This window comes from Tetrao urogallus (assembly GCF_951394365.1).
Source record: "Tetrao urogallus genome assembly, chromosome: 1".
NCBI lineage: Eukaryota > Metazoa > Chordata > Aves > Galliformes > Phasianidae > Tetrao > Tetrao urogallus.
Genome location: NC_136813.1, coordinates 117,868,380 through 117,893,361, shown reverse-complemented (window position 1 = coordinate 117,893,361; position 24,982 = coordinate 117,868,380). Strand labels below are relative to the sequence as shown.

General features: G+C 39.9%; 1 protein-coding gene across 1 annotated transcript; it reads left to right on the top strand.

Annotated features, from left to right (window-relative positions):
- Positions 1–912: 912 nt before the first annotated feature.
- Positions 913–21,323, top strand: CD86 (CD86 molecule; the record flags this gene model as incomplete). Its single annotated transcript, XM_079550314.1, has 9 exons — positions 913–1,016; positions 2,743–2,792; positions 4,084–4,425; positions 7,319–7,630; positions 9,668–9,799; positions 17,662–17,783; positions 18,344–18,451; positions 18,594–18,769; positions 21,236–21,323. The coding sequence occupies 9 exons, from the start codon at positions 913–915 to the stop codon at positions 21,321–21,323; spliced, it is 1,434 nt and encodes a 477-aa protein (XP_079406440.1).
- Between the last annotated feature and the right edge of the window lie 3,659 nt (positions 21,324–24,982).

The following is a 24,982-nucleotide window of genomic DNA, read 5'->3' as shown; positions in this document are numbered from 1 at the left end:
TTGGGCCAAATGAAAGCAGTCATGAATAGGGACACTGAATTTACATACACTCACATGGTTTCTTCTCCTTCCAGCAAACAAAGGTTCGAATGGAACTACTAGCTGCTTACTGACATAATTTCAATTAAAATATTTCTCCATTTTAATCTCTGACATCTACATTTGATTTTTAATTCAGAGTCATAAGGGCACTGGCAGTAATAGATGACCAAGCTTCAAAAAACAAGAAAGACACTTGCCACAGAGTGCCTTTATCTAGTCCTTAGTTAGCAAGGAAAGATGTTTACCTCCCAGAAGACAAACATAACTCTGGATGTCAGGGAAAGATTTTACACTATGGATCTTCGAAGGATTCCTATCACATCCATTGTCACTGGCATCTTGAAAAGGTGCCTCTTCCATTGAATGCAGCCAGCAAGTGATTGGAAAACCATGAAGATACAGAGAGCCACAGTGCTCTGCATTGGAGGAGGGGGCTCATGCACGGGGCCATTGCAAGGAGCAGATTGTTCCCCATCATTTGCCAGTTGTGCACCATCTTACCTGGACCATTTTGATTCCTTAACAATTCTGGGATATAATCAATCTTTCAGTGGCCTGCAGTTATAAAAAAGAATTGGGCACAGAATTTATATTGAAAATGTCTGAGAAATTGTGTAAGTAGCCAACGCAGAGTGTTTGATTGCCTTTTCTCTTCTCAGCCTTCTGGACCGTGCCTGATAGAACTTGCATCAGCTGATTAAGGATTTTTCTTTAAATAAAGAGAGTTTTCTCACAACACTGCAGTTTACTGACCCACATCACGGTTCAGCAACTGTCTCTGAAGCAGCTCATCTAAGAGCAACAGAAGTCACACTGTGATCTCCCTCTCCAGGACATGTGGAAATCCTGAGGGATCTTACAGCCCCCAGCATGCAGGCAGTCCTGCAACCACCATCTAGAAGACAGCAGCCAGGAAATTCTGTGAGACCTTTGAGACGTTTGTCTTCAGCTCCAAAGCCAACCCATAAAGAAAGGCATAAAGAAAGGCATGGAGAACGTGTTATCTGTTGTGGATTTTTGTGTGTATTTTTTTTTCCCTTGAGTTTTGTTTTTCTCACTTATTTTCATTTCCAGTTTTCATCTTTGCTCCTGTGAGAATGTCATTGTAAAACATGCCTTGTTATAGCAGTACAGTCATTTATATTTCCAGTTGCTAAACTGTTTTTAATTCACCTCTTCTAAACCTTCACTAGATCCAAAAAAAAAACCACAGGGTTATTGTGTTGGTTATTTTTCTTTGTTTGACTAGAAGTAAAAATTCTTATTCACATGAGAAAAACATGTCTGCTGAGAAGGAGCTCCTGTAGGTTTTTGTGGCATAGGCACAGGCAAGTTGGCACAGGCAATTTTACTTAAATTAGTTGTGTGGTTCAACTGAGTGGGGCCCAGCTGAGATAAACATTCACCGCATAGCAGGGCAGTTTGTGCTGGGTTCGTGGAGGAGAGGAAAATGATCTCTGCTTATAGCAATGGATCCTGCACAAACTCCCTCTTTTCTGCTATGACTTTGGTGAGTCTCACTGATCACAAAGATCCTCTGGCGCATCCAAGTTTCTGTCTCCTCTTTCCTAAGAAGAGGCTGAATCTGGAAAAAATATGGTTTTGTGTTTTGCAGTACACACACAGAAAACACAACAGCTGACGGAGGGAAATTCTGTGTTAAACAGAAAAATACACTTGCTCCCAGAAATCTGTGGTAAAAAAGATCAAAGTGTACAAGCTTAAAATAAAACATGGCAAAAAAAAAAGGGAAACCAGAAGACAGCAATCACACTTCTTTTTTCATGTAAGAGCTGAAGAGTTTTTACACCTTCTCCACTAAAAAAGAGCCTTCTTTGGAATAATTCAGAAAGGAGAGTGGAGCACCTTGGATGGCATGGTGTGAAGGCTTCTCCCAGGTATGTGGATAGCACAGGAAAAACACAAAGGCACTGCTGTCCATCAGCTGTAAGCCAGTAGATGCAGGAGCAGTTCTCTCACCTATAAATAAGAAATACTTGGAGAAAGGGCCTTGACTGTTAAACAAGATTATGTAGGTTCGCTATGTGAATTCAGTCGCAGAAGTGTTCTGCTTATGAGATGAGTCAAAAGGCTTTTTTTTTCTTAAATAGATACTTATTTTTCTTGACCAAACCAGGTGACACATAGCCTCAACTCTTTAAACCCCGCAGGACTGATTTCAGTTGTCTTTCATTATAGTGAAGGAAAGGTTCCTGTTACACAATGGAAGGTTACCCATTTCATCACTTCTGGTAGTTGACATCATTGTGCTGCCTGTCTCCACCACCGACTTCTCCTGTGTCACCCTCTCCTCTTCCTCTGCTTTCAATTCCCCATCTTCTTCCGTGTTCAGCTAAGGGCAGGCATGCTCCCCATTCCTCTCTCCTCTCTGCCAGTTGTTCTGGGCACTCTGGCCCTTTGCAGTCCATAGACTCTGTGCCCTTCCCATGGCATACCCAGTAATCTTGAACCTCACCACAGTCATGTAAACCAGAGGTCTGTCATAGCATGCTTCTGGTTGCTAATGGCTGTTAAAGCGCACAGAAGCATTTCCACTAGTTGAAGGGAAATGTGAGATTAACTTTCTCAAAAATCTCTCTCAAAACTTCTTCCTGTTTTACTGCTACTTGGGGAGCACTGGAGAAGGCACTGCAGTGTTTTCAACCTCTAAAATACTTCTTTAATTTTTCCTTCTTACAGCATCATGGAGGTCTGCATATTCTTTCTTTTTGCCATAATACTGCTCCCAGGTAAGAGGCAGATTTTTAATTGTAAAAAATGTTTAGATTATTTGTGTCCTGCTATGTGATACATTTACATTTACTTTGATGCTCCTTCTTTAGTAGTAATTAGCAATTTCAGTTGTAAAATCAAAGTCATATAATCTGTGTGATATGTATTTAAACTGTGAGCAGGGACTCTATTAAAAAAAATGTAGAAAGTACTTTCTCTCTTCAATTTTGTATCTTTACATTATACATTCTTCGTGTTGCTCTTAAATTTTCAATTTAAATCTATTTTTGAGAACATGTGTATGTCCCCTCTGTATATAAGAGAGGACAGCAGTATTGAACTAAAGACTGACAGCTTGATAATGAATAAATGGAGTTTTAGGCAGCTATGAAGATCACTGCAGTCTTGTGCTCCAGAAAATCAGTCAAAACTTTGATTCAGGAGAGAAACAGTGCATCTTCTGAACACAGCAAATGTGTTTGTATCTGCTAGAACAGAGGTCTGCATTTCTCATGACAAGAAAAGATTATTCTCCCAGCCCATTTCTACCCCATAATATCAGTGGATATAGGTTGTGATGGAAGTAGGAGAATAATCATCCTGTATGTAATATAGTCCATTCTTTTGATGCATGAAGGCATAATCATGTTTATTGACTATTTCTGTTAACAAGTTCAGCAACAGGGCTGTTAAATCCGACATTTAATTTGCCATTAAACTCTGGATTAATTACAGAATAGTTAAATCTGACATTTAATTTGTCATTAAACTTAGATTAATTCTTCAGTGAAACAGAAAGCTTTTCCTGTTTCTGACCTCCTGGCCCTATATTCCCTAGACACCAACATTTACCACATATGCTGCATTCACACTGTCTTCAAAACTGCAGCGCTGTGTTGTTTCCTGAAGAGAATGAACTTGAGTTTTGAAAAACAAATTATGCAGTTGCCTCATTCACAACAGAATCTCATTGCTTACACATTTGAGAACAGTGTGGAGCTGTGGCCTTTTGCCTGAAGTTAAATCTTCCAAAATACAGACTGTCCCTGGCTCTGAGTTGTAAGCCTGCCTTGGAAAGTGAAATATAGGAAGGAAAATAAGAAACGGATTTATGACCTGAATGCCACAAGACTAAGTGCATCAGTGTGAAGAAGTATGTATCCTCTCATAGGTAGTGGGAGAATTTGTCTAAATGCTGGTGGGTTTATGCTACTGTCACTAAGTATTGCCTCCATGACTGCAAGCATTTGGTATTCTTTTGCAGCTGATGGAAATCTTAATTTCTTCTCTCTTTTTTATTTATTTAAGGTATTGCTGCCAATGTACATCACGTGAAGTCATTTCTCAATCACACTGCATACCTATCTTGCTATTTCCCAAACTCTCAGAAAACTGACATAAAGAATATAATAGTTTTTTGGCAAAAAGGTACAGGTGAAGTGGTACACGAAGTTTACCTTGGCCAGGAAATATATGATCACCTTAGTCCTAAATACATAAATCGTACCAAGATGGATATGGACAAATGGACTTTGCAATTGTTAAATGTAAGGATTGTGGATGAGGGGCAGTATAAATGTATTATTATGCACATGGACCAGGGACCAAAAAAGATCATACACGAATCTGAGTGCTTACTGCACATCATTGGTAAGTAATTTCTGCTAATTGTCATCTGGTTTGTTTTTTTTGTTGTTGTTGTTTTGTGAGCTTGTTTGTTTGTTTGTTTTATTTTCTTTTTAGGTTTCTGTCATTTTGTTTAGTTCAAACATGGACTGTTCCCATGCCACTGGGGGGTCTAGCTGAAGTGGAGAGAATTTCTAAAGTGGATAGAAGTGCTTCTTCTCAGTTGCTTTCTCAGAAAATTCTCATTGTGAATTTGGAAGAAGTAGAAAAAAAGAGGAAATAATTTGCTCAATATTACACATTCCTGACTCCCACCCTGTCACACTGTATAGTGAAAAGCACCCTGCCTTCTTCATCTTGCTCCCTGCAAGTTTTATGGCTTCTAGGACTCCAGAAAATACAGTTTTTATTTGCATCTGAAGCACTGACTTCTATTAAAAGCAATAGCATTAAGAATGTTGGTGGTAAATTACAGTTGAAACATAAAAAGTTTTCTGCAAATATCCAGCTATTTTATGATGATATAAATCACAGGAAAAATGTAGAAAAGAGCAGCTAATATGTGGAGGAGTAGAACATCATATGCTCAGTTATGGAAGGACTGAAAATATCTCTGCAGAAAAAAATTCAGGCATTGATCAGGCTCAGCTTGATTTCTGGCACAATATCAGAGGCAAGGACAGACTACAGGCGAGTAGGGTTCAGTGAGGAAGTAATCTTTTCCTAGCATTTTTTCAGATTTTTAGGAATTGCATCTTTATACAATGTTATTCTATTTTATATTATTTTCTTTGTCACCTTTGTGTGTATGTTCTCTCTTCCACTTGGACAGTGGTAACATTAATAACAGCAGCTTCTGATTTCTACTGGTGTTCTCAGGCTTCAAAAGAATGTAGGCCATGTGCAACAGCAGCCAGAAAGATCACCACAATGCTTGAGACTATTTAGCACTGTACTACCAGCAAGTGTTCCCTTGATGCACAAGCAAATAGGAAACGTAGGTTGTTAATTCTAATTTTCACAGAATTTACACGATGAATATTTTCAGCAGCTTCAGACCTTAGAGACTTACAATTTGCACTCAATAGCAAGTCCTCAATTAATTTAACATGTTGCAGAAGTCTCATACATAGCATTAAAACTCTCCCAAGCCTTTGATATAGGAAGCGTGTTTAAAATTATTTGCTTCTTTGTTTCTTTCGAATGTCTTTCTCTTCAGTAACTTCCCAAAAGAAGGTAGAATATAGGGGTCAATTAAAATAAAAAATAATTAGAAAAAAATACAAACGTTGAAGTGTATCTCTGCCTGTTTCTTAGGTAGAATCGCATAGAATATGTGGAAGGCTATTTATGTGGTATGAAATTTCACACTTAAAGTGGACTTAAGAAAGTTTGAGTATAGTACAAGAGGGAAAGGTCAGTCAAACAAACCAATCTCTTGGTGACCAAATCTATTCCAAATACCTAAGTATCTTCTAACGTAACTTTGGTATGTTATTTGTGTGTACATATATATATACAGGACAAGGTACAGATATATGGATATATAGTGTATGTATTGTTTACAGACAAGATTATTTATGTAAGAACAATGAACACAGATCATTCTTCAGAAAGAGAGGGCTTCATAATGAAAAGTTTTGTAAAACAGACAGGAAGGGATCATTTTGAGAAGCTGCTTAACTGGAAATTCTGATGTTTATGTATAGTACATCTCTAGTGTTTACTTAAGATGGATCCATAAGGGAAGCAGATGAGACAATGAAAGCTATTTCAAAACATGTGCTGTTGCTGTTGGTGGTGAAACTTGTGCTGGAATAGATACTACAGTATCTGTCCTCATTTTAGAGGGATTGTTGAAAAACATAAAAGCGTGAATAAAATCTCTTCTATAGATATCTGAGGGCTGGAAAAAACTTACAGTTCAACTAGAGATGTTAAATGATCAATCTGATCACCTTCTAACTAAAAAAACTGAGGAGACTCTTATTTTCAGAGAGCGACTACCCAAAATGCACATTCAGTATTGGATAATTAAAGGGCTAATTAATTCAGTGAAGATTTAAGAGCTATTAGAAACAGAGGAGAAGTAAGCCATGCAGTCATTTCAGAATGCAGAAACAAAACAAGTCAGAGTGATAACACTGCTCGAAAAATATTAAAGTCTTGATGGATCTATCGTCTCTTGAGGTATTTCAGTCCATAGCCTATTTGGAAGACATTATCTTCAGTTACAGATTCAAATTCACTGGGGCTAGGCTTAGAGCCTGGATCTGACACTTCAAATGTGTATACTGAAGAATCAGACCATCCATTACACTCATATCTCTCTAAGAAACTCCTGCCTCTTCTCCATATAGTTTTTAGTACTTAAAGACTTTAATATCAACATACTTCAGTATTTTCAATGAAGTTTTGAGCCTGAAACTTCTTTTGCTTTGATTAAAAGCTATCATTATCGTTCACATCACATGTTTGAATAGTCCTTTCCAGTCCTTTTTCACCAATTATTTATTGCTTGGGAAACTCTTTTTTTAAAGCAACAGGGAAGTTTTTCATTGAGTGAGATCCAATGGCACAGAATAAAGGAACCTGTACGGTAGTCACTTTCACATAAAAAGTCAAGCTGAGCAGGCCTGGTTCGTTTATTACGAGGTACCAATTGGTCTAGAAAAGGTAAGAGAGACAGTCTCACTATCTGGCTGATATGACCTATGTCACTGAAATGCTTCAAAGACAAGAAGAAGCAAGTCTATGTGTGCAGCCAAAACATAACAAACCCTTCTTGGGACCCACAATGCTTTCCTAGGAAAACTGTTTAGGTGTGATTCCACGTGAAAATCTCAAAATATTGACAGGCACTGTCACAGGATGGAGTACGTCTGACTCATGATGCTTTTTCTTTGGTCTGTTTCAGCCAACTATAGTCAACCTGTGATAGCACAGCTACACAGTGGGGAACCAAAGCCCAGTGAGAACCTGAATCTTTCCTGTTCTTCCAGCGGAGGTTATCCAGAGCCCAAGCAGATGATTTGGATAATTTCAAGTGAAAACATAACAGATAGGCTTATACAACGCATGGATGTCTTACAGGATGCTGTAACAAAGCTGTATAATGTTACCAGCAAGCTGAATATCCCAGTTCCTACAAATACACTCACTAATATTAGCTGTTTGCTTCACCTTGGAGAGCAGCAGGGGAGCCTTACCTCAGTGCCACTAGTCATAGGTGAGTTTTCATTTGCTCATTCTGATTTTTGCACAGGTAGGAGCTGAGAATGCTTTAGTAGAAATGATCACAGGTGGAAACATAGCCCTAAGTAGCAGAAGGGGCTACTTACAGGGTTCTATGTTTGTCATCCTGTTCACTGATAATCACGGCCACCAAATTCCCTCTTCTGTCTTTCCATGGGAAGCCTTATTACAGAAAGGAGAGCACAGAACAGAGCACAGTCTTGTTCACCTATCCCCAAATGCTGCTGCAGCAACAAAGCAAACTAAATACATGGATTAGGATTCAGCCTGTCTCTGGAGGTGGTGTTTAGCTGTTCAGATAGAGCCTGCTGGATCACGGAGGACTGCTGAGGTTTGAGAAGCATCTGGAAATCAGCCTGGGGCCTTATCCAGTTGAGTTTTAAATATCTCTCAGGATGGGACTCCACAACCTCTTTCAACAAATTGTTCCAGTGTTTGACAACTCTCACACTGCAAACATGTTTTTTTTCTGATGTATAAGTTCTTGAGCTGCTGCTCCTAATCTCTTTCTAGAGAGAGGCAGAGGGCTGAACAGAAGAGTCCCTTGGACCAAATTTGGCTCACAAGCTATAAAATAGACTATACTGAACTAAAATGTAAAGGCCACAAAACTTTGATGGGTTTTGGAACTATTCCTAGTGGTTTCCACAACATTTGGCAGAATACAGTGTGCATTCCAAAATGACCATTTGGGGATTTTTCTTTTTCTCTGGGATTGTGCCTCTTTTCAGACACCTCTTGCAAGAAATTCAGACTCTGTGCCATCCCAAATGTTCCCTAGTGATCACAGTGTCAGTTGTGTGTAGATATCCTTTGTGTACCTCACAGTTTACTTAACCCTTTCTAACTGAAAAACTACATGCCAGAGTGAGTCCTCATGAATATCATGATGCTGTAACATTCTCCTGGATTCATTTTTTATACATTTGTATTCATAAGCCATGGAACAAATACATCAAAATAGAATTGCTTCCCACTTCAGTCATTTGCCTTGCCCATCTCATTTAAGACTGTATTGAATGTGGAATGCTGTTATTCACCTGATGGGAACAAGAAACCCAAAAGGACTGGTAACACTGCAGAAAGCCTATTAGAGAAGTTTACTACTTACTTACAGGCTTCCCCATTTACTGCTTACTTACTACTCTGGATGGAAAAAAGATTTACCAGAAAGATCTACAAATCAGTTTTCTTCACTAAACTTTAACTAGAGGATTCAGTCATCACTGCTATATGTGGCAAACTGCCTTTGATGTCCTTACACTCCAGGATTTTATAAATTATAATACAGAAGTCTTCTGAGGTTTGCAAAGCTCTACATGTTGCTCAAAGTATTAACACCTCTAATATTAGCCGTAGTAGTGCCTCCTCCTCTTCCCTGTTCAGTTCTTCTCATCCCTGACTTTAAGAAGTAGCCACCTAATAAACAGTAATGGTGGATAAGAAACTAACAACTCTAGAGAAAAAAACCTTTATTCAGTAACAATTGCAGCCGTGTCACTTGCTATCCCTAGCAACCAAAACCTCAAAAGCAAAATAACCAGAAACAGAAGGAAACTCCCGTGCATTCCCTAGCTCTCTCACATCCCTTAGAGCTTTTCATTAAGCTTTGATCTTCGGTTCAACAGATACTACATAATAACATATCCCAGGCTATTTAAATTTTCAGTAGCAGAGTAGTAGTAGCCTAGCATTGGCATCATAGGCTCTTGTATTAATCAAGCTGCCAATCTCTCACATAACCCAAACATCAGAAATAGCACTTCTCCTTACTGTTGCTGAAGTGGTTGTTAGCCTTGGTGCACCTGCTAGCTACTGGGGAAAAAAAAACAAAACAAAACAAGACATATGGAGAGTGATTTCCTAGCATTATTAAATACTGTAAAAGCAAAGGATAATTAGGGCCCTTCTATAAACTTCTAATTTACATAAATTTGGGTTAGGATGGGTTAAGCTAATTCTCGGCAAATTAAATCTTTGCTACATGCATCTTCTCTCTTCTCTTATTCAGAGATACAGGCAGAAAAAATGGAACCGGTGAAAGTAAATTTCTTTGGCCCACTTATAGCTGTAATTGTACTGATCACACTTCTTCTGGGTTTTTTGATATTGAAGAACAGAAATATCTCAACTACCAGCCAGAGTAAGTAATTACTTGTCACTCAGCTCTTCTCTAAATCACAGGCTTTGCTTTCTTTTTTCAATGAACCTTTTGTCTACATTCAGCTGCTGACAGAAAGCTGAGTTTTATGCTGGACTTAAACTTCCTTGGACAAATTAGTTCCTGAAACATCTCATCCATCCAGCAGTAAATCCAAACACCTTTCTCATGTCTCACCCTGTAATCCATTTCTCCTTCTCTGTGCTCTGTTAGACTGCCATGGCACAAGCTTTATTATTTTGTCCTGCAGCTTCATCTTTTATTATGGCTTATTGGTAGATTTGGTTCCTAAAATCATTGATTTATATAAGTCTTTGTTTGTCCATCACCATTTGTAAGAAAAGTACAGCTGGGATAGGGATGAGAGAGGATCTGCATTATGTACAGGCAGTTCTATCATCACTGAGGTGAAGGACCCAGGACATTGGTCCAACACAGGCGGCCCAGCAGTGAACCATACTTACAACAGAAACAGCAAGTGATCTTTGCATTCCATTTCTCTGTTTTATTGCAACACTAGGTCTCAGTAGTCCAGGCTTCATTCTGCACTGAGAGGATGATTATGCTGACATCATAATCTATCCCTTCTTGTAATAAGAAGGGAATTAATTCCTCAGAATCAGTCCTGCTTTCTTGCACACCCAAGGGTCCTGAGGCCCTTCTCATTCTTTCTCCAAATCCTGTGATAAGAGAACATTTATCATTAACTATTTCAGCTCCTCTCTCTCATATTTCTGTAAATCACATCTTCTTCTATTTCAGGTGTCAGTCTCGCAGTCTAAAAGGTATCCAGCTTGAAATAGAGGCCAGCAGCTATAGACTGCTGACTGGGAACCATTTCTGCACATAGTGAGGTCTGAGGTCCCATTGTTTCAGATGCCGTGCCAGAACAAGAATCCTCTCCAAACACCCTGCAGAACAACATGTAATATTTCCATCTGATGACTGAAGTCCCCTGTCCAGTGTTCTTTGCTTTTATTTTTGCTATAGAACAGTAGCAAATACAGTACTCTATCTGTCTCTATGAGTTTTTTCTACCCTTTGGGGAAAACTCTCCTGATTTAATGGGCTTTTTGGTTGAACAACTGTCAGTGTTCACCTCAGTTTTCTACATTATTAATTGGCACACACATGAATTTTCCTGACTCCTGGTGCAGTTACTCTGGCTGCAGTCCTGATCCCTAAGAGGAAATGCCACCTTGGACCTTCCTGCACTCAGTGGCTTGATTCACTTCTGAATGGACCAATGTGGTTTTACCTTCTGTGGTACTACCAAGATATAAAGAACTGAATTTAGTGATCTCATTAAATCTGGAAAGAGAAGATGAAAACTTTGCCATCCACATGCCACAAAAAAAAAGAAAAAAGAAAAAAGAAAAAAAAATAGAGACCTTTCTTCCAACACAAAGATGTATTTAGCAACTGGACAGGTAGGAAGATGGTGAAATATGAAGGGCAGAAATCTACCCACGTTGTCAACAGTAACAAATAAGAAGAGAAGCACAGCAAGCCATTGCTCCAACTGTTATAAGTACAAAATATCTTCTTTTCATTGTTTTCTTTTGCTTTGTTTTTTGCTGAGACTCCTTCACCCTTTGACAAGGCCACAGAAAACAGCCTAGCACTTAGCAGCACTACTCTCACTGTGGCAGGTTTTTTAAGGGCAGAGGCTGACTTGGAAGAATCCTGAGCATCTGCATAAGGAGAAGCTGTTTAAAAGTCTAAGCGCTCCTCAAGATCCTGCAGTCTTCAGTTGTATGGTTGTGTTTGACACCTGTGACTGTTTTGCTGTATCTTTCATTATGCTCTGTGACACTGTAAAATGCTGTCAGTGAGAGTCAATGAAGAGAGCAGAACAGCAAGGATTGCAGAAGTGAATGTCTCAGAAACAGGTTAGGGTTGGGCCCTAACCTGTGAATCACTGACCTTGCTGAAAATATGATCAGAGTCAGGGTATTTAATCATGGGCCATAAATGCTCTGGGCTTTGTATGGCTTTGTACCAGCAACTTTCTTGTACATTCCATGGTAGAAAAAGGAACTTAAAGACACTGCCCCACCTTCTGAGAAAAGCCATGAAATTTCCATAGGGCATTTAAAACTAGAAATAACTGAAAGAAAAAAAAATGATTTGAATGTAATTTTTTGTTATTATACCTTTAAAAAAAAAAAAAACAAAAAAACAAAACAAAACAAAAAAAACTATCCAAAATTAATATCTTATGTACACTGACCAGATGCTGTACTACAGGTTTTTTTCAGATGGATGCAGGGATAGCATATTAAAGCATGAGATATCATTCATTTGTGTAGAAATCCAGATATACAAAGTTAGGCAAAGCAGACACTGAAAAAAATAATAAGTGGGGCATGTTCCAGTTTGGTTGACTGTCTTCTCTCTTTCTTAATTTGGCTTCCAAGTTTAAAGATACAGCAATCCATACATGACGCTATGCTCAACTACAGGATATAGTTTTACTTTTCATTTATTTGTTCCATTCAAAATGTTCCAGCCCTCAATCTTGAACAATGTCTGCATTTTATTTTCTGCAATGCTACTGACAACTTTCAAGAAAAATGCAGAAGATCTGAGACAAATTTCTTTTGAGATCTTGATTGTCCATAATATGGACATTAACATTACATTCTCAGGACAAAATTCAGCTCAGATTTGCATTCTGGGGACATAAATTCTCCACTGTTCCTACTTGGCAAAAATATTCTTTCCTGTAAAGTGATGTTAAGAATTGCTAGACTCCACCTCAGTTTCACCTTTATTTCCACCTGACTAAGAGAATTTGCATGTTATCTGGAGTTTGTAAAACCATCTGGGAGTCAGTTCATTAAGCTATTATGCCAACAAGCCAAACATTTTTATTCAGATTAGTATCATTCACATTATCTGAAAAGTCACAGCTCTTATTTTCATGTAAGGTTTTATATTTGATAGCAAAGTTATTTAACGACATTAAAATATACGTATTTTTCTGTGTTGGTGATTTACTCTCCTGCTGTTAAAGCAGTGTACTGGGGAATAGCTACACTCAGTGTTCCCAGGGAGGAAATACTCCCAGAATCCACTCTCAGAAGCAACTAATAAGAAAGGTATTGCTGCAATGACCCAGAACAGAACAGTGTTTCAGTTGTCCATTCACAGAGCTGGATATAAACTCACAGCTGTGAGTATGCATCCAACCCAGACCTACTAGCATACATACCTCAAAGATAAAATATCAAATTGCAGCCTAAAAACTTGACCTTTTGATCCCATGCTGCAGGTTGATAAACATATCTCCAATGGGTCCTTCAATCTCCTCAAACTCTTGGTCACTATTTGATTCCATAAATAAAGCTTGTATCAAATAGCCAGGTGTACTAACTCAGGAAGATACTCACCAGGTTTCTCTTGGTCTTTTTAACACATGCTGTTATTCAGTTCACTTTTTCCCCCTAACATTTCGCTTCCCACTGAAGTCATTCTTCAGCTCAAATCATCACTAACATGGAAGTCTTGCCTGAGCAACAGCTAGAGTCCACATTATTGCTACAAACAACAAGCCTCATATGACTTTCATCTTTGAAATGACTAGATTCACACAAGCGCCCCGTAGACTTTCACTCTCAGCCTCAAAACTCTTATCAGCCTTGATGTGCAGCTTGTCAGGTGTAAGGCGTAAAAACCATCACTGACCTTTTGTGTTTGTCCATAGTAAGAAACAATAGCCAGCTCATGAAGAAGGCATCTGGAAATCTATGCTAGGACTCAGAGTCCTTCTCAAACACATTCACTTAAACAAAATAAAAACAACAACAAATCAAAATAAAACAAACACAAAAAATTACCACTACCATCTGACTACTAACGCTGCCATAAACTACCGTCAGCCATCACTCAATGGGCTGGGTTTATTTGTTCCTAATTAGTGAAGTTATTTATTCCCCCCTTTCTCTAAGAAGAAAATCACTTGCCACCCCTCTATTGCAGGCTGCCAACTTTCTTCTATTACCTTACCAATATCACTGCCAGTTTATTTAACCAGTTCACTGGTTAAATAACACAAAATCACAGAAGAGCTGATGCTGGAACAGACTTTGGTAGATTGCCAATTCAAGCAGGATCACTTGGAGAAGTCTGCCCAGAATCACGTTCAGATGGCTTTGAATATCTCCCAGTACAGAGACTCCACAGCCTCTCTGGGAACATGTGCCAGTCAGTGTTCAGCCACATTTGCAGTAAAAAAAACTACTTTCCTGATGTTCAGACAGAACATCCTGTGTTACTTCTTGTTTTGTCAGCAGACACCAGCAAAAAGAGCCTGGCTCTCCTTTCTTACAGCCTCCCTTTGGACATTTCTACACGTTGACGAGATTCTCCTTGAGCTTCCTTTTCTCCCAGCCTGAACAATCCCATCTCTCTCAACCTGTCTTCATCTGAGATGCCTCAGTCCTTTAATCATTTGAGTGTCCCTTCAGTGGACCGGCTCTACTAAGTCTATGCATTTCTCCTAATGGTAAGCCCCAAATTACACACAGCACTCCAGCAGTGTCCTCACCAGTGCTGAACAGAGGGGAAAGATCACCTCCTACAGTCTGATGGCAACACTTTTCCCGATGCAGCGCGAACGCTCTTGGCCTTCTTTGCCACGAGGGCGCACTGCTACCTCATCTTCAACTTGTCAAAAAGGACATCCAGGTTCTTTTAGGCGAAGTTGCTTTATAACTGGTCTGCCTGAGCCTGTGTGTGATGAGTGGAGATACTTCTTCCAAGGTCAAAGTTCCCTCCATGAGTTTCCTGTCAGCCCATTTCTCCAGCCTGTTCAGGTCCCACTGCATGACAGCACAACTCCTCCCAGATTTTTTTATCATCTGAAAACTCCCATGGGATGCATTCTTTCCCCCTTTCTACTCAGCTGTCATGAGACTTCACTTGAAGAACTGTGTTCAGATATGGGGTCTGCAGCAAAAGAAAGACACAGACATGTTACAAGGGTAACAGTTTTAAACGAAACTAAACTAAACTAGGGGGGAAAAAAAGATATTTTTAGATTAGATAATCAGAACAAATCCTTCACCATAAGGATGGTGAGGCTCAGAGACAGGCTGCCCAGAGCAACTGTAGATACCCCATCTCTGGAAGTGTTCAAGGCCAGGCTGGGTAGGGCTTTGAGCATCCTGGTCGAATGGGAAATATCCTTCCCAGGGGACCTTTAAGGTCCATTCCAGCCCAAATCATCCTGTGATTCTACGATCATCTAGTTCATTACTGAAGAGGAATCTCAGTTAATTTACTATAGGATTTCTTAATGTCAGCCAGCACTGCTGCTTCTAGTAACTCTTGGACCCTTCCTTCAATGGAAAGCAACTCTTCTGCCAGCAGCAGTACCAATAGCAAGGAGAGCATCTGCAGAGCTCTGAAATCCAGATATTGTCACAGTCCTTGACTTGCCATACCTCCTTACTTAGTTATGAATTTTATGGTACATCTGCAAAATCAAGTGTTTCTGCACCTGGTATGTCCTTAACATTGAGACTTGCACTCTTTTTGTCCACTGCTTTTGTTAAGATAGCTCTTAAAACAAAAATTAATGAGAATCATAAGAACTATGCCTAGCCAGCCATTCTTAATTAGCATGGCTTATGTCAGAAGCAGATAGCAAAAAAAAAGTAAAGATGAGGTAAGAATAGCTTGAATTGCAGTTACATACATACATGAATAGTCAATGTGTGTATGTTAAACAGTATATTGCCAACCCTCTTCCAAAACATGCAGGCTAAAACAAAAGTTTGTTTTGACTCATTTTCTAAAGCTTATCTCAGCCTAGTTCTACTGCTGCTAGCAAGAGAAACCGCTCCCTTCTCAGAGTGCTTAAAACTAAGAATATCTTTGCTACCTATGGTGCTCTTTAACATCCTTACCAATGGCATCGATGATGGAATTGAGTGCACCCTTAGCAAGTTTGCTGATGACACCAAGCTGAGTGGTGCTGTTGACGCAATAGAAGGAAGGGATGCCATTCAGATGGACCTCAACGGACTTGAAAGGTGAGCACAGGTGAATCTAATGAGGTTCAAGACAGCAAAGTGCAAGGTTTTGCGCTTGGGCCGGAGGAATCCCAGGCATCCATACAGACTGGAAGGAGCAGTCCTTGAGAGCAGCCCTGCAGAGAAGGACCTGGGGGTCCTGGTGGATGAAAAACTGAACGTGAGTCAGCAATGATGTGTTGGTTTCACAAAAAGAGGGACAAACATCCCACTAGTTTTATGCTTTTGTTTCTCTTTTTAATGTATTAATAAAAATATAAACAATTAAAATAATTTGTGTTACTTATATACATTAATTATATGATCTCTTTTACAAAGGGTGCTCCAAAAATAATGCCACCTATTTTACTGTGTTGGCCCAAAACATCAGAGGCATATATCAGTGGTGTGGCAGTAGAGGTTGAACCTTTCCACCAATATTTCATTATGTTTTGTAGCTGTGTGATAGACAGCAACACAGAGGTAGTCCAGCAGAACGTTGTCTCACATGGAAGTGAATATGAAACAAAGGTTTGGAATTTAATTGGGTACAGAAAAAAATTGCACCCATTAATATTAATTGATGCTTGCTTGTTCATGGAAATCAAATAGTCAATGTGAGCACAGTAAGGAGGTGGGTAGTGCATTTCAGTAGTGGAAGGAGTGACTTTCAGAAGTCCCTTCCAACTCAAATGTCCTGTGATCCTGTATGGGAACTGCTGAGTCACGGCCTGAACCTCTGATTGATCACCTGAGGCGAGCCATGAGTCAGCCAGAGGAGCACAGGTGAAGGCAATTCACCGGTGCTGACGGCAGGGGTGGAGCCAGGCTCCACCCCTCCTAGACCTACTTAAGAGCTGGCTACCAGAGGGGAAGGATCTCTTCTGGAGATCATCTCTCTTGGTGTCTTCTGGTGAGTTCAGCCGAAGGGTAAGCTCTTCCACTTATTCTCTTTTGTGATCATTGTCTACCTTGCTTGATTCTCTTGAATATATTGTGATTACAACATCTTGATATCTGTTGATTAAACAATTATACTGTGATTATAGCATCTTGATTATACAGATCCTATGATTCTATGACGTGATTTCTCCACATATATTCTCAGTGAAAAAAATAAAATGGCATTCCTGGTAGGTAAAAAAATTGTCTATTACTGAAGAGGATCAAACTTACTCTGTTCTTCATTTGGCACCTGGAGGTAGCTGAAGTGACGAAGCAGCTGAGTGATAGAGTCACTCTTAACTGATCTTAAAAAGACCAGCGCTAAAAACAAAAATTCTGGATCTTTGTACCAGGAGATACAACAGGCCCGGAAACTGGTCCTGACTGAGCTGTGCTGAGAAGCAAGAGAAACATCACAGCTTCATCCCTTATCCTTCTCATAAGTACACACAGACCAACATCAGGAGTCGTGTCAATTTGCATATATGCAGGCATGTCCTTCACCTGCAAAAGAGTAAAGATATTAGCCTGAATTTCCATTCTGCTCAGAAACCTCTGCAGCAAAATAATAGGTAGAATCTACTTCAGTGAAAGATAGATGTGATTACTCCATTAGTTCTCCATGCTACTATACAAGAGATGCTCTGAAATAAATGCCTCCCGTTTTATCACGTTGGCCCACAACACCAGAGGCAGATGTTGCTAGTATTGCTGAAGTGCCTGAACATTTCCACCAATACTCCATGACATATTTTTGTCTTGCGACAGATGTCAGCAGAGGGGCAGACTGACAGAACGAGGTCTGACGTGGAAGTGCAGATGAAGCAAAGGTGTGTGATTGAATTCCTCCGTTTAGAAAAAAATTGCATCCGTTGACAGTAATTGCTGAACATTTATGGAGCCCAAACAGATATGAGCACAGTGTGGCAGTAGGTGGTTGGTTTCAGAGGTGTGACAGCAACAGCACATCACCTCCACTGGTGCAGGCTTTGATGAGAGAGGCAAGTAGGTTCTTGATCATTCCTGGCAAAAACGCACAGCTAATGGTGGTGACTCTTCTGAAAACAGTGCTCTGTAGCTGACAATTTGGCCTATCAAACACTTACTTAGCTCACTGTATCTCTTGTAGTTTCCATGGAAATAAATCAGAGGCATCACTTTTGGAGCAGCCTACGTATGTGCAACCCAACTCCTCTCCACGCAACACAGCACAGGCAAGATGTGTGACACCCTAAATGGTATCCAGAGCTGTTCTCAAGGAAGAGCACCTGTTTGATCCCAGAAAATAGAGTCAGGAAATGTGGCTAGTATTTATCACACCGGTTTTCACTACTCAGCTTTCTCTCATTGGCAGAAAAAAAAAAAAAAAAAAGAGGGATGGGGGGACAGAAGCTGGAGTGAAGGATTCAGATACTCATCCGAAGGAGGACAGAATGTAAGCAGCGTTGCTAAAACCTGATGCGCATACACACAGCAGCAGCACAACGCTGAGAAAAACGCAGTCGCGTCTAACTGTGACAGCCTCTGGGTCACCTTCGTTTTCTTCCGCTTTCTTCCCCAGGATCGTATAACGCGTGCCCGTCGCTCGCCGCGCAGCCTGCCCGGCCCCCCAGCTCTCCCTGAGACAACGAGCGCTTCAGACGACCCGCGCCGCGGCGCCGCCTTTCAGGTAACGGCCTCTCACTGGCTGCACTGACGGCCCCGCAGTGAAGCCGCCTCTTGTTTCCACAGCATTAGAAAAAAAAAAAAAAAAAAAAAAAAGACAGACAAACAACTACAAGAAAAGAAAATCCTTTAATAACAAACACAAGAAGGCAGTGCGGAGGCTGAGGTCGAAGAACAGCGGAGCCCAGCAGCCCGCCTCACGTCGGCAGCTAGCGGAGACCATTGGGAGCTGGAAGCGCGCCTCGCTCGCCCCCTGGCGGCTGCCCGCCGCACTGCGGAGAGGTCTGCGGGTGGGGCCACCGCGGGGCGGCCCGCAGGTCGGGTTAGGACGCCCGGTGCAATGTCCGGTCAGTTCTTGAATAGCTCCGCAAACAGAAGCCTCCGAGCCTCCCCGGGCAACATGGCCAGCTGCTTGCCTGACCTCATGGAGAAAAGTTTTTCCTTATCCCCAGCCTGAACCTTTCTTTTTTCAATTTGTGTCTGACACTGTTATCCTGCTGCCATGCACCACTGTGAAGTTCCTGTTGCTGCCCTCACAATAACCTCCTCCTAAGTGCCGGAGGGATATACCTCAGCATTTCTCACTACCTCTTCTCCAGGCAGAAGAAACCAAGCCCCCTTGGCCTCTCCAGCCCTGTGTTCCACCCTACTTATTCCAGCTTATGTGTGTCTTTCCTGTGTTACAGAGCAAAGAACCGGACCCAGTTTTCTAGACTTAGAAATCCTGAGTGAAAAGTGGTAACGTCAGTCCTCACACTCAGTCTGCTGGCAGTATTGCTGTTAATGCATCCATGAACACCATTGGCCTTGCTTGTCTTCCATTATAAGCTACATTGACAGAAATCATCACATCATCACTGTCCTCCCTGCTGAAGGGGCTCTTTCAGGCATTTCCGCAATGGCAACTAAGAGTCTTGGAAATGAAGTATTGAGAATTTGTGCATTTACTCTGCCAGTCTTCTATGGCATGTGCTACTGTTTACTCATAATTTCACCTCTACCTCCCAGCTATTTCAAAGCCTGGCCAACATACAGCACCATACATCTAGATCACTCTTAAGAAGTTTTTGTAATTTGTTCTGTGCATAGTTTTGGAAACTATTCATGTAAAAAGTAGAAGACACCCAGAAGAAACAGAGAAAAGGAGATTTCTGAAGCACTGTTTTGCAATTTCAGGACAAAAAAAAAAAAAAGCAATCTAAAAAATTCCCCTCAGGTCATGTTCCATGGTAACCTTGACATCCTTAGGTAAGATAGTCTGTATGTAGCACTATGCAAGGCAGCAAGCAAATGGGGCAAACCTGAGGCTCAATCATAATGGAAAAAATATTGGGTATTGGAAAAAAAATGGAAAAAAAATATTCTTGTTGTTATGGATTTTTTGCTATTAATTTTAGTTCTCTGTGTACATTTTAAGACATAAACTGAGGCATGCTGGTCTTACAGTTTTGGATACATAGCCATGCTTCTTTATTGGTTTTATATACAAATGTTCCTTACCTTGTACTGAGCTTCTCTTAGATGCTGGGGTTTTTTTTCCTTAGTGTACATTTATTTTCCGGCTGTGCATGCAACATTAACCAAAGATTTTGCCTTAAAAATATCTGGAAGGTATTTTTAAATCCCACACACTTTCCTTCCTTCTCCTTTGCACATGTACCTCAAATAAATCAAGCAAATAATAGTGAGAGGAAATGCCGTACCCGCCCAGCTTTGTGTGCTCCAAGAATACAATATTCTGGAAGAAAATCATCAGAGTAACTTGGGTCACTGCTGTGGTTGCTTTCATTCGAGTAGGAAGATGTTTTTATTTTTTGCCTTTGACTGTACGTATGTGAAGAACTTGAAGTATAATAACAGTCTTTAGTCTGATCTCACCAAGCTTTGGTCTCTTTGTCTCAGAAGCAGAAGTCATTGGACACTCCATGGGCTTAGTCCTGTTAATATGAAAAGAAAAAAATGCCCAAAAGTCAATTTGCACAAGAGACTTGAAAAACATATGCAGGAAAAACATACATGGAAATTAATTTCCTCATCGAAATAGAATTCTTAGACAATATTGACAAATATAGTATATTGGGTGGCAGGCAGCTACAATGGGCCTTTAACTTCCCAGCTCTTCCACATAATGTAAATACAACCAAAATGCTGTTTATATGAAATGATGATGTTATAGATCATGTAAAGATGCAGCACAACCCTAAAAAAAAGGATTTGGAGGTACTGGTGGGTGAAAAGCTCGTCAAGAGACAGCAATGTGCCCTTGCAGATCAGAAAGCCAACTGTAGTCCAGCCCTTGGGGACATTCAGGGCCAGTCTGGTCTAGGCTCTGATCTAGCAGTAGATGTCTCTGTTCATTGCAGAGGAGTTACACTAGATGAAAGATTCATTTAAGATTCATTCAAGATTTAAAGATTCATTCAACTCAAATGTTCAACAATCCTGTGATTCTATGACGTGATTTCTCCACATAGATTCTCAGTGAAAAATAAAATGGCATACCTGACAGAAAGTTTCTGAGAATTAGATAGGCAAATGTGGACCTTGTTGCATCAGCACCATCAGAGTGGCACGCTGAGAGAAAATCAGGAAAAGAAAAAAACACCGTTATTCAGTATTTTATGGCAATACTGTTACTGACTATGTTCACAGCATTTTGTGAGTAAGATTTACAGCTATTTTCTTTAAGCAAGTAATCCAACACAGAGGGTAGAATTATTTTGCTTTCACACACAGTAGAGAAGGCCAATTATTCTGATATGCTTGTTCAATGGTCTTCTTCCAACAGGTCTATTACTATTCTCCCAACAAACCTGTCTATTACGGAAGAGGATCAAGCTTACGCTGTTCTTCATTTGGCACCTGGAGGTAGCTGAAGTGACGAAGCAGCTGAGTGATAGAGTCACTCTTAACTGATCTTAAAAAGACCAGTGCTAAAAGCCAAAATTCTGGATCTTTGTACCAGGAGATACAACAGGCCCTGAAACTGGTCCTGACTGAGCTGTGCTGAGAAGCAAGAGAAACATCACAGCTTCATCCCTTATCCTTCACAATGTTGAAAAATAGTGTTACAGAACACTGACAATTTGCTCTATCAAACTGTTACCGTGCTCATTGTATCTGTTGTAGTTTTCATGGTAATAAGCAATATTACTTTTGGAGCAACCTATTTATAGTGGAACAGCTTGTTCTGTATGGAAAAAATTACTAAGAATCTAAGATAATTTTGTTCTGTTTTTGCTTTTGGAAACTAAATTAAATTCCTTTATTCAAAAACCAAAGGAGAAATTTGCAGCCTTTATGTCATAGAAAAAATAATATCAGTACCTCTACAATATGCCTGGTGAGAGTAAATTCAAGTCACTTGCATCATTATACCTCACCTTTAGGACTTCTCTCTTGCATCTTAACCCCACTTGAAAATAAATAGGATTTTTGAACTGAGATGTGGCCTGCAATTATTTTCTACTGTTGTCCCAGGAGACTTTGGGATGGAAAAAACATCCTGTGAATGACTCTGCAATAGGAAAACTGCAATAGGAAAGATTAAGTTACCTTCAGTGATGGAGCAGTGAGAAATCCTGTCTAATTCTGTATGTGTCATATTCATTCTAGGTAGCAGCAGTTCACTACTGAAATATCTGAGACAAACCATGGCAAATGTTTGCTATGCGCTGCCTACAGACAATGGTTTGAAGAGAATCAAAGGGTCTGCTGACTAGCTCTAAATTTCAAGGAGCTCATTTTCTGCATTTGAAAATAGGGAAAAAGTAAAATGTCTGTTACCACTAGCTGCAATCTGATTTATAATCTTGCATAAGTTAAACTTGGAAGCAACAGAAAAGCCTGAAACAGTGGAAAGTTTCCAAAGAAGAGTTGGAGAAGCACTTAGAAAACTAACATTACAGGGAAACATCAGTAAAAATGTAATTGACTTCATAGCTCTAGGGGTGTGTATCAGGACAGATACAGAAATTGTGACTGGAGCTATCTAGTCATTCAGGTGCTTGAATTCTAAGCATCACTGTACCATGTGAAAAATTCTGAAGGGAAGTAGAGAAGTACTGTCACCCCTTGCCATGAGAGAACTAAAACTCTGTTAAGCAATTTAATTGAAGGCATGGAGGAAGGCTTGGAGATGTGGGTCATTCTATGATTCTATAGGCCCGCTAAAGCTTGCGAATAACACACTCAGACATATAATTTGAATTTTTAGTGGTCCTGTGTGGAGCCAGGAGTTGGACCCAATGATCCTAGTGGGCCCCTTTCAACTTGGGATATTTATAACTCTGTGATTCCGTAATTCCGTAATCCTACCATTCTGTCTTTGTCTTCTGAGAATCATTCCTCTGATCTGGAAGGCCATTCCTCCTTGTCTTTGCCAACTCATCAAAAACTCATCTCAACCAATGTAACAAGTGGGTTTAGAATATGAGTAGCCTATGATTTGCAAGAGCCCAGTGGAGGGAACAAGTCAAGGCAGAAGCTTAGAAGTGGCAATCTGGAATAAATGGGTTAAAGGAAGTATTGATTTATTGGTGTAAGTATCCTATTTTTTTGTCAGAATATCCTTTTGTACTATCTGAAACAAATATCAGTGCTTGTCAACCATCCCAACAAGAATATTTAATCTTTGATTAATACTGCATCTCTTAAACCAGCCATTGGCATCTCCATGGCTCCTGAATATTAGACCATAGTACACATGCAGCCAGTGCACAGCAGGATTAATAGATTTTCCATAGTAGTCCTTCTGTTGCTTTTAAGTTCCCAGCCACCAAAAGAAATAAATTGTATCAGCAGAACAATGCAGATAAAGCCATTGGAATGTGCCAGGAAGCTGCCAGTAGGCATTAGAAGCCAGCTTACTAAACTGATCAAGAACTTTAAAACTTCACTCTGCTGAGGGCAGAACAGAAATAGATTGCCTTTCTTGTTTCATTTGCAGCCATGAGGAGCATGCTTCCTTGCGTGTACACCCATGTTGCTAATTGATATCTCCAAAAATAACCGGTTCCTTCTAAAAAATAAAACCTTAATGCTATTTCCTATTCATTGTATGTGGTCAGGTCTCGTACTCGGGATCTCAGGATGCCTGCATCAGCACTTTTTTTTTTTTTTTCCAGTGCTAGTCTTGCTGACTTGTACATTTAGACAGCAATTGACAAAAAGCTAGCTATCACCAGGTGATGATATGTCCGTCACTGACAAGCAGCATGTGCTGCCAGGTGCTCTTCTTAAAACTGGTTATGAATTTTCTGAAGTAACATTGTCTATCAGAAAAATTCAGCTAATTCTCTGAAACTAACCCTGGTAGCGAGACAAAGCAGATTTTCATAAACTGACATTGTAAAAGTCTGGGGGAAAAGTGCAGTAATGATAGTTGATGTTAATGTTTTCAAAATAAATCCTTGCTTTACATGTTGGAAATCTTTTTTAGTATCAACATGTTTTGATTTTAAAGTGCTCAGACTCTCTAATGGAAAAAGTAGTTTTCCAAATCAGTGTAACAACACTTCAAATATTCCCAATCTTTTTTTCCACAGACTGTTTCCCACTGATTTTTTTTTTCCCACTGTGTTTTACGTGCTGAGCCTCTTACAGAAGAGCTACTTCAAAATCAGCCCTTCATAGAAAAAGAAAGACTTAAGACTCCTCAGTAAAATTTTTCTATTTTTCACATCACTAATACCACTCAGATATTGCAAATTACACATGCTTCTAACACAGTTTTTATTAACACCTTTGCCAGTAACTTCGCCTATTTTCCAAACATCTGCTTGGGTTTAGTGTGGTTCATTTAAAATCAGACATTGGCAAAACTAGTTCATTCCAACGTGCCCTTTCCCGTAGGTCAATTTGGTACTCTAGGTGTTATTCAGACTTTCTAGTTCAAAGAAACAAGCAGTTCATATTTCAGCCCCAGGATTTGAAATACTGCAAGAACGAGCCAATGTACCCATACAGTACCATGCTATTTCTAGTTTCATTCCTGTCTGACAAGGGCAAGAGAAGAAATATGTAAGCACTTAACAGCATAAATTGCATTTGAACTTTGAGCTCTGATGTTTAATACATTGGACAAAATACAACTGGCTTTCTGTCGTCAGGCTCTGTAACCAGTAAATAATGTCTTTTGTACTGGCTGCATCAGTATGGTAATACAGAAAGTCCCACCTGGAGATTTAATACCTATAGCTCTGGGAGTCAGTAAGGGCCGTAAAGCCCAGATTTTAAACAAAAATGTTGCTGCACTGACTGACTGCATGTGTTTTGGTATCTGTACTCTTACAAATATGGATAGAGTAGAGCTGTGCATTATGTACAGTAGAGCTGTACATAATGTAATAATTGTTGCAAATGTTCATTCACTGGAACACAAGACTGTTAAGTATCTCATCTCTAAAATGGGAATAATAATATTTTTCTAGCCTGGAAATTACATTTATTTCACTACAAAGTCACATTTTGGTGGGTCTTTCTTGGCTACAGGAGCGATTAGCCTGTTAATTAATATGCTAACTGCAAAGTATTT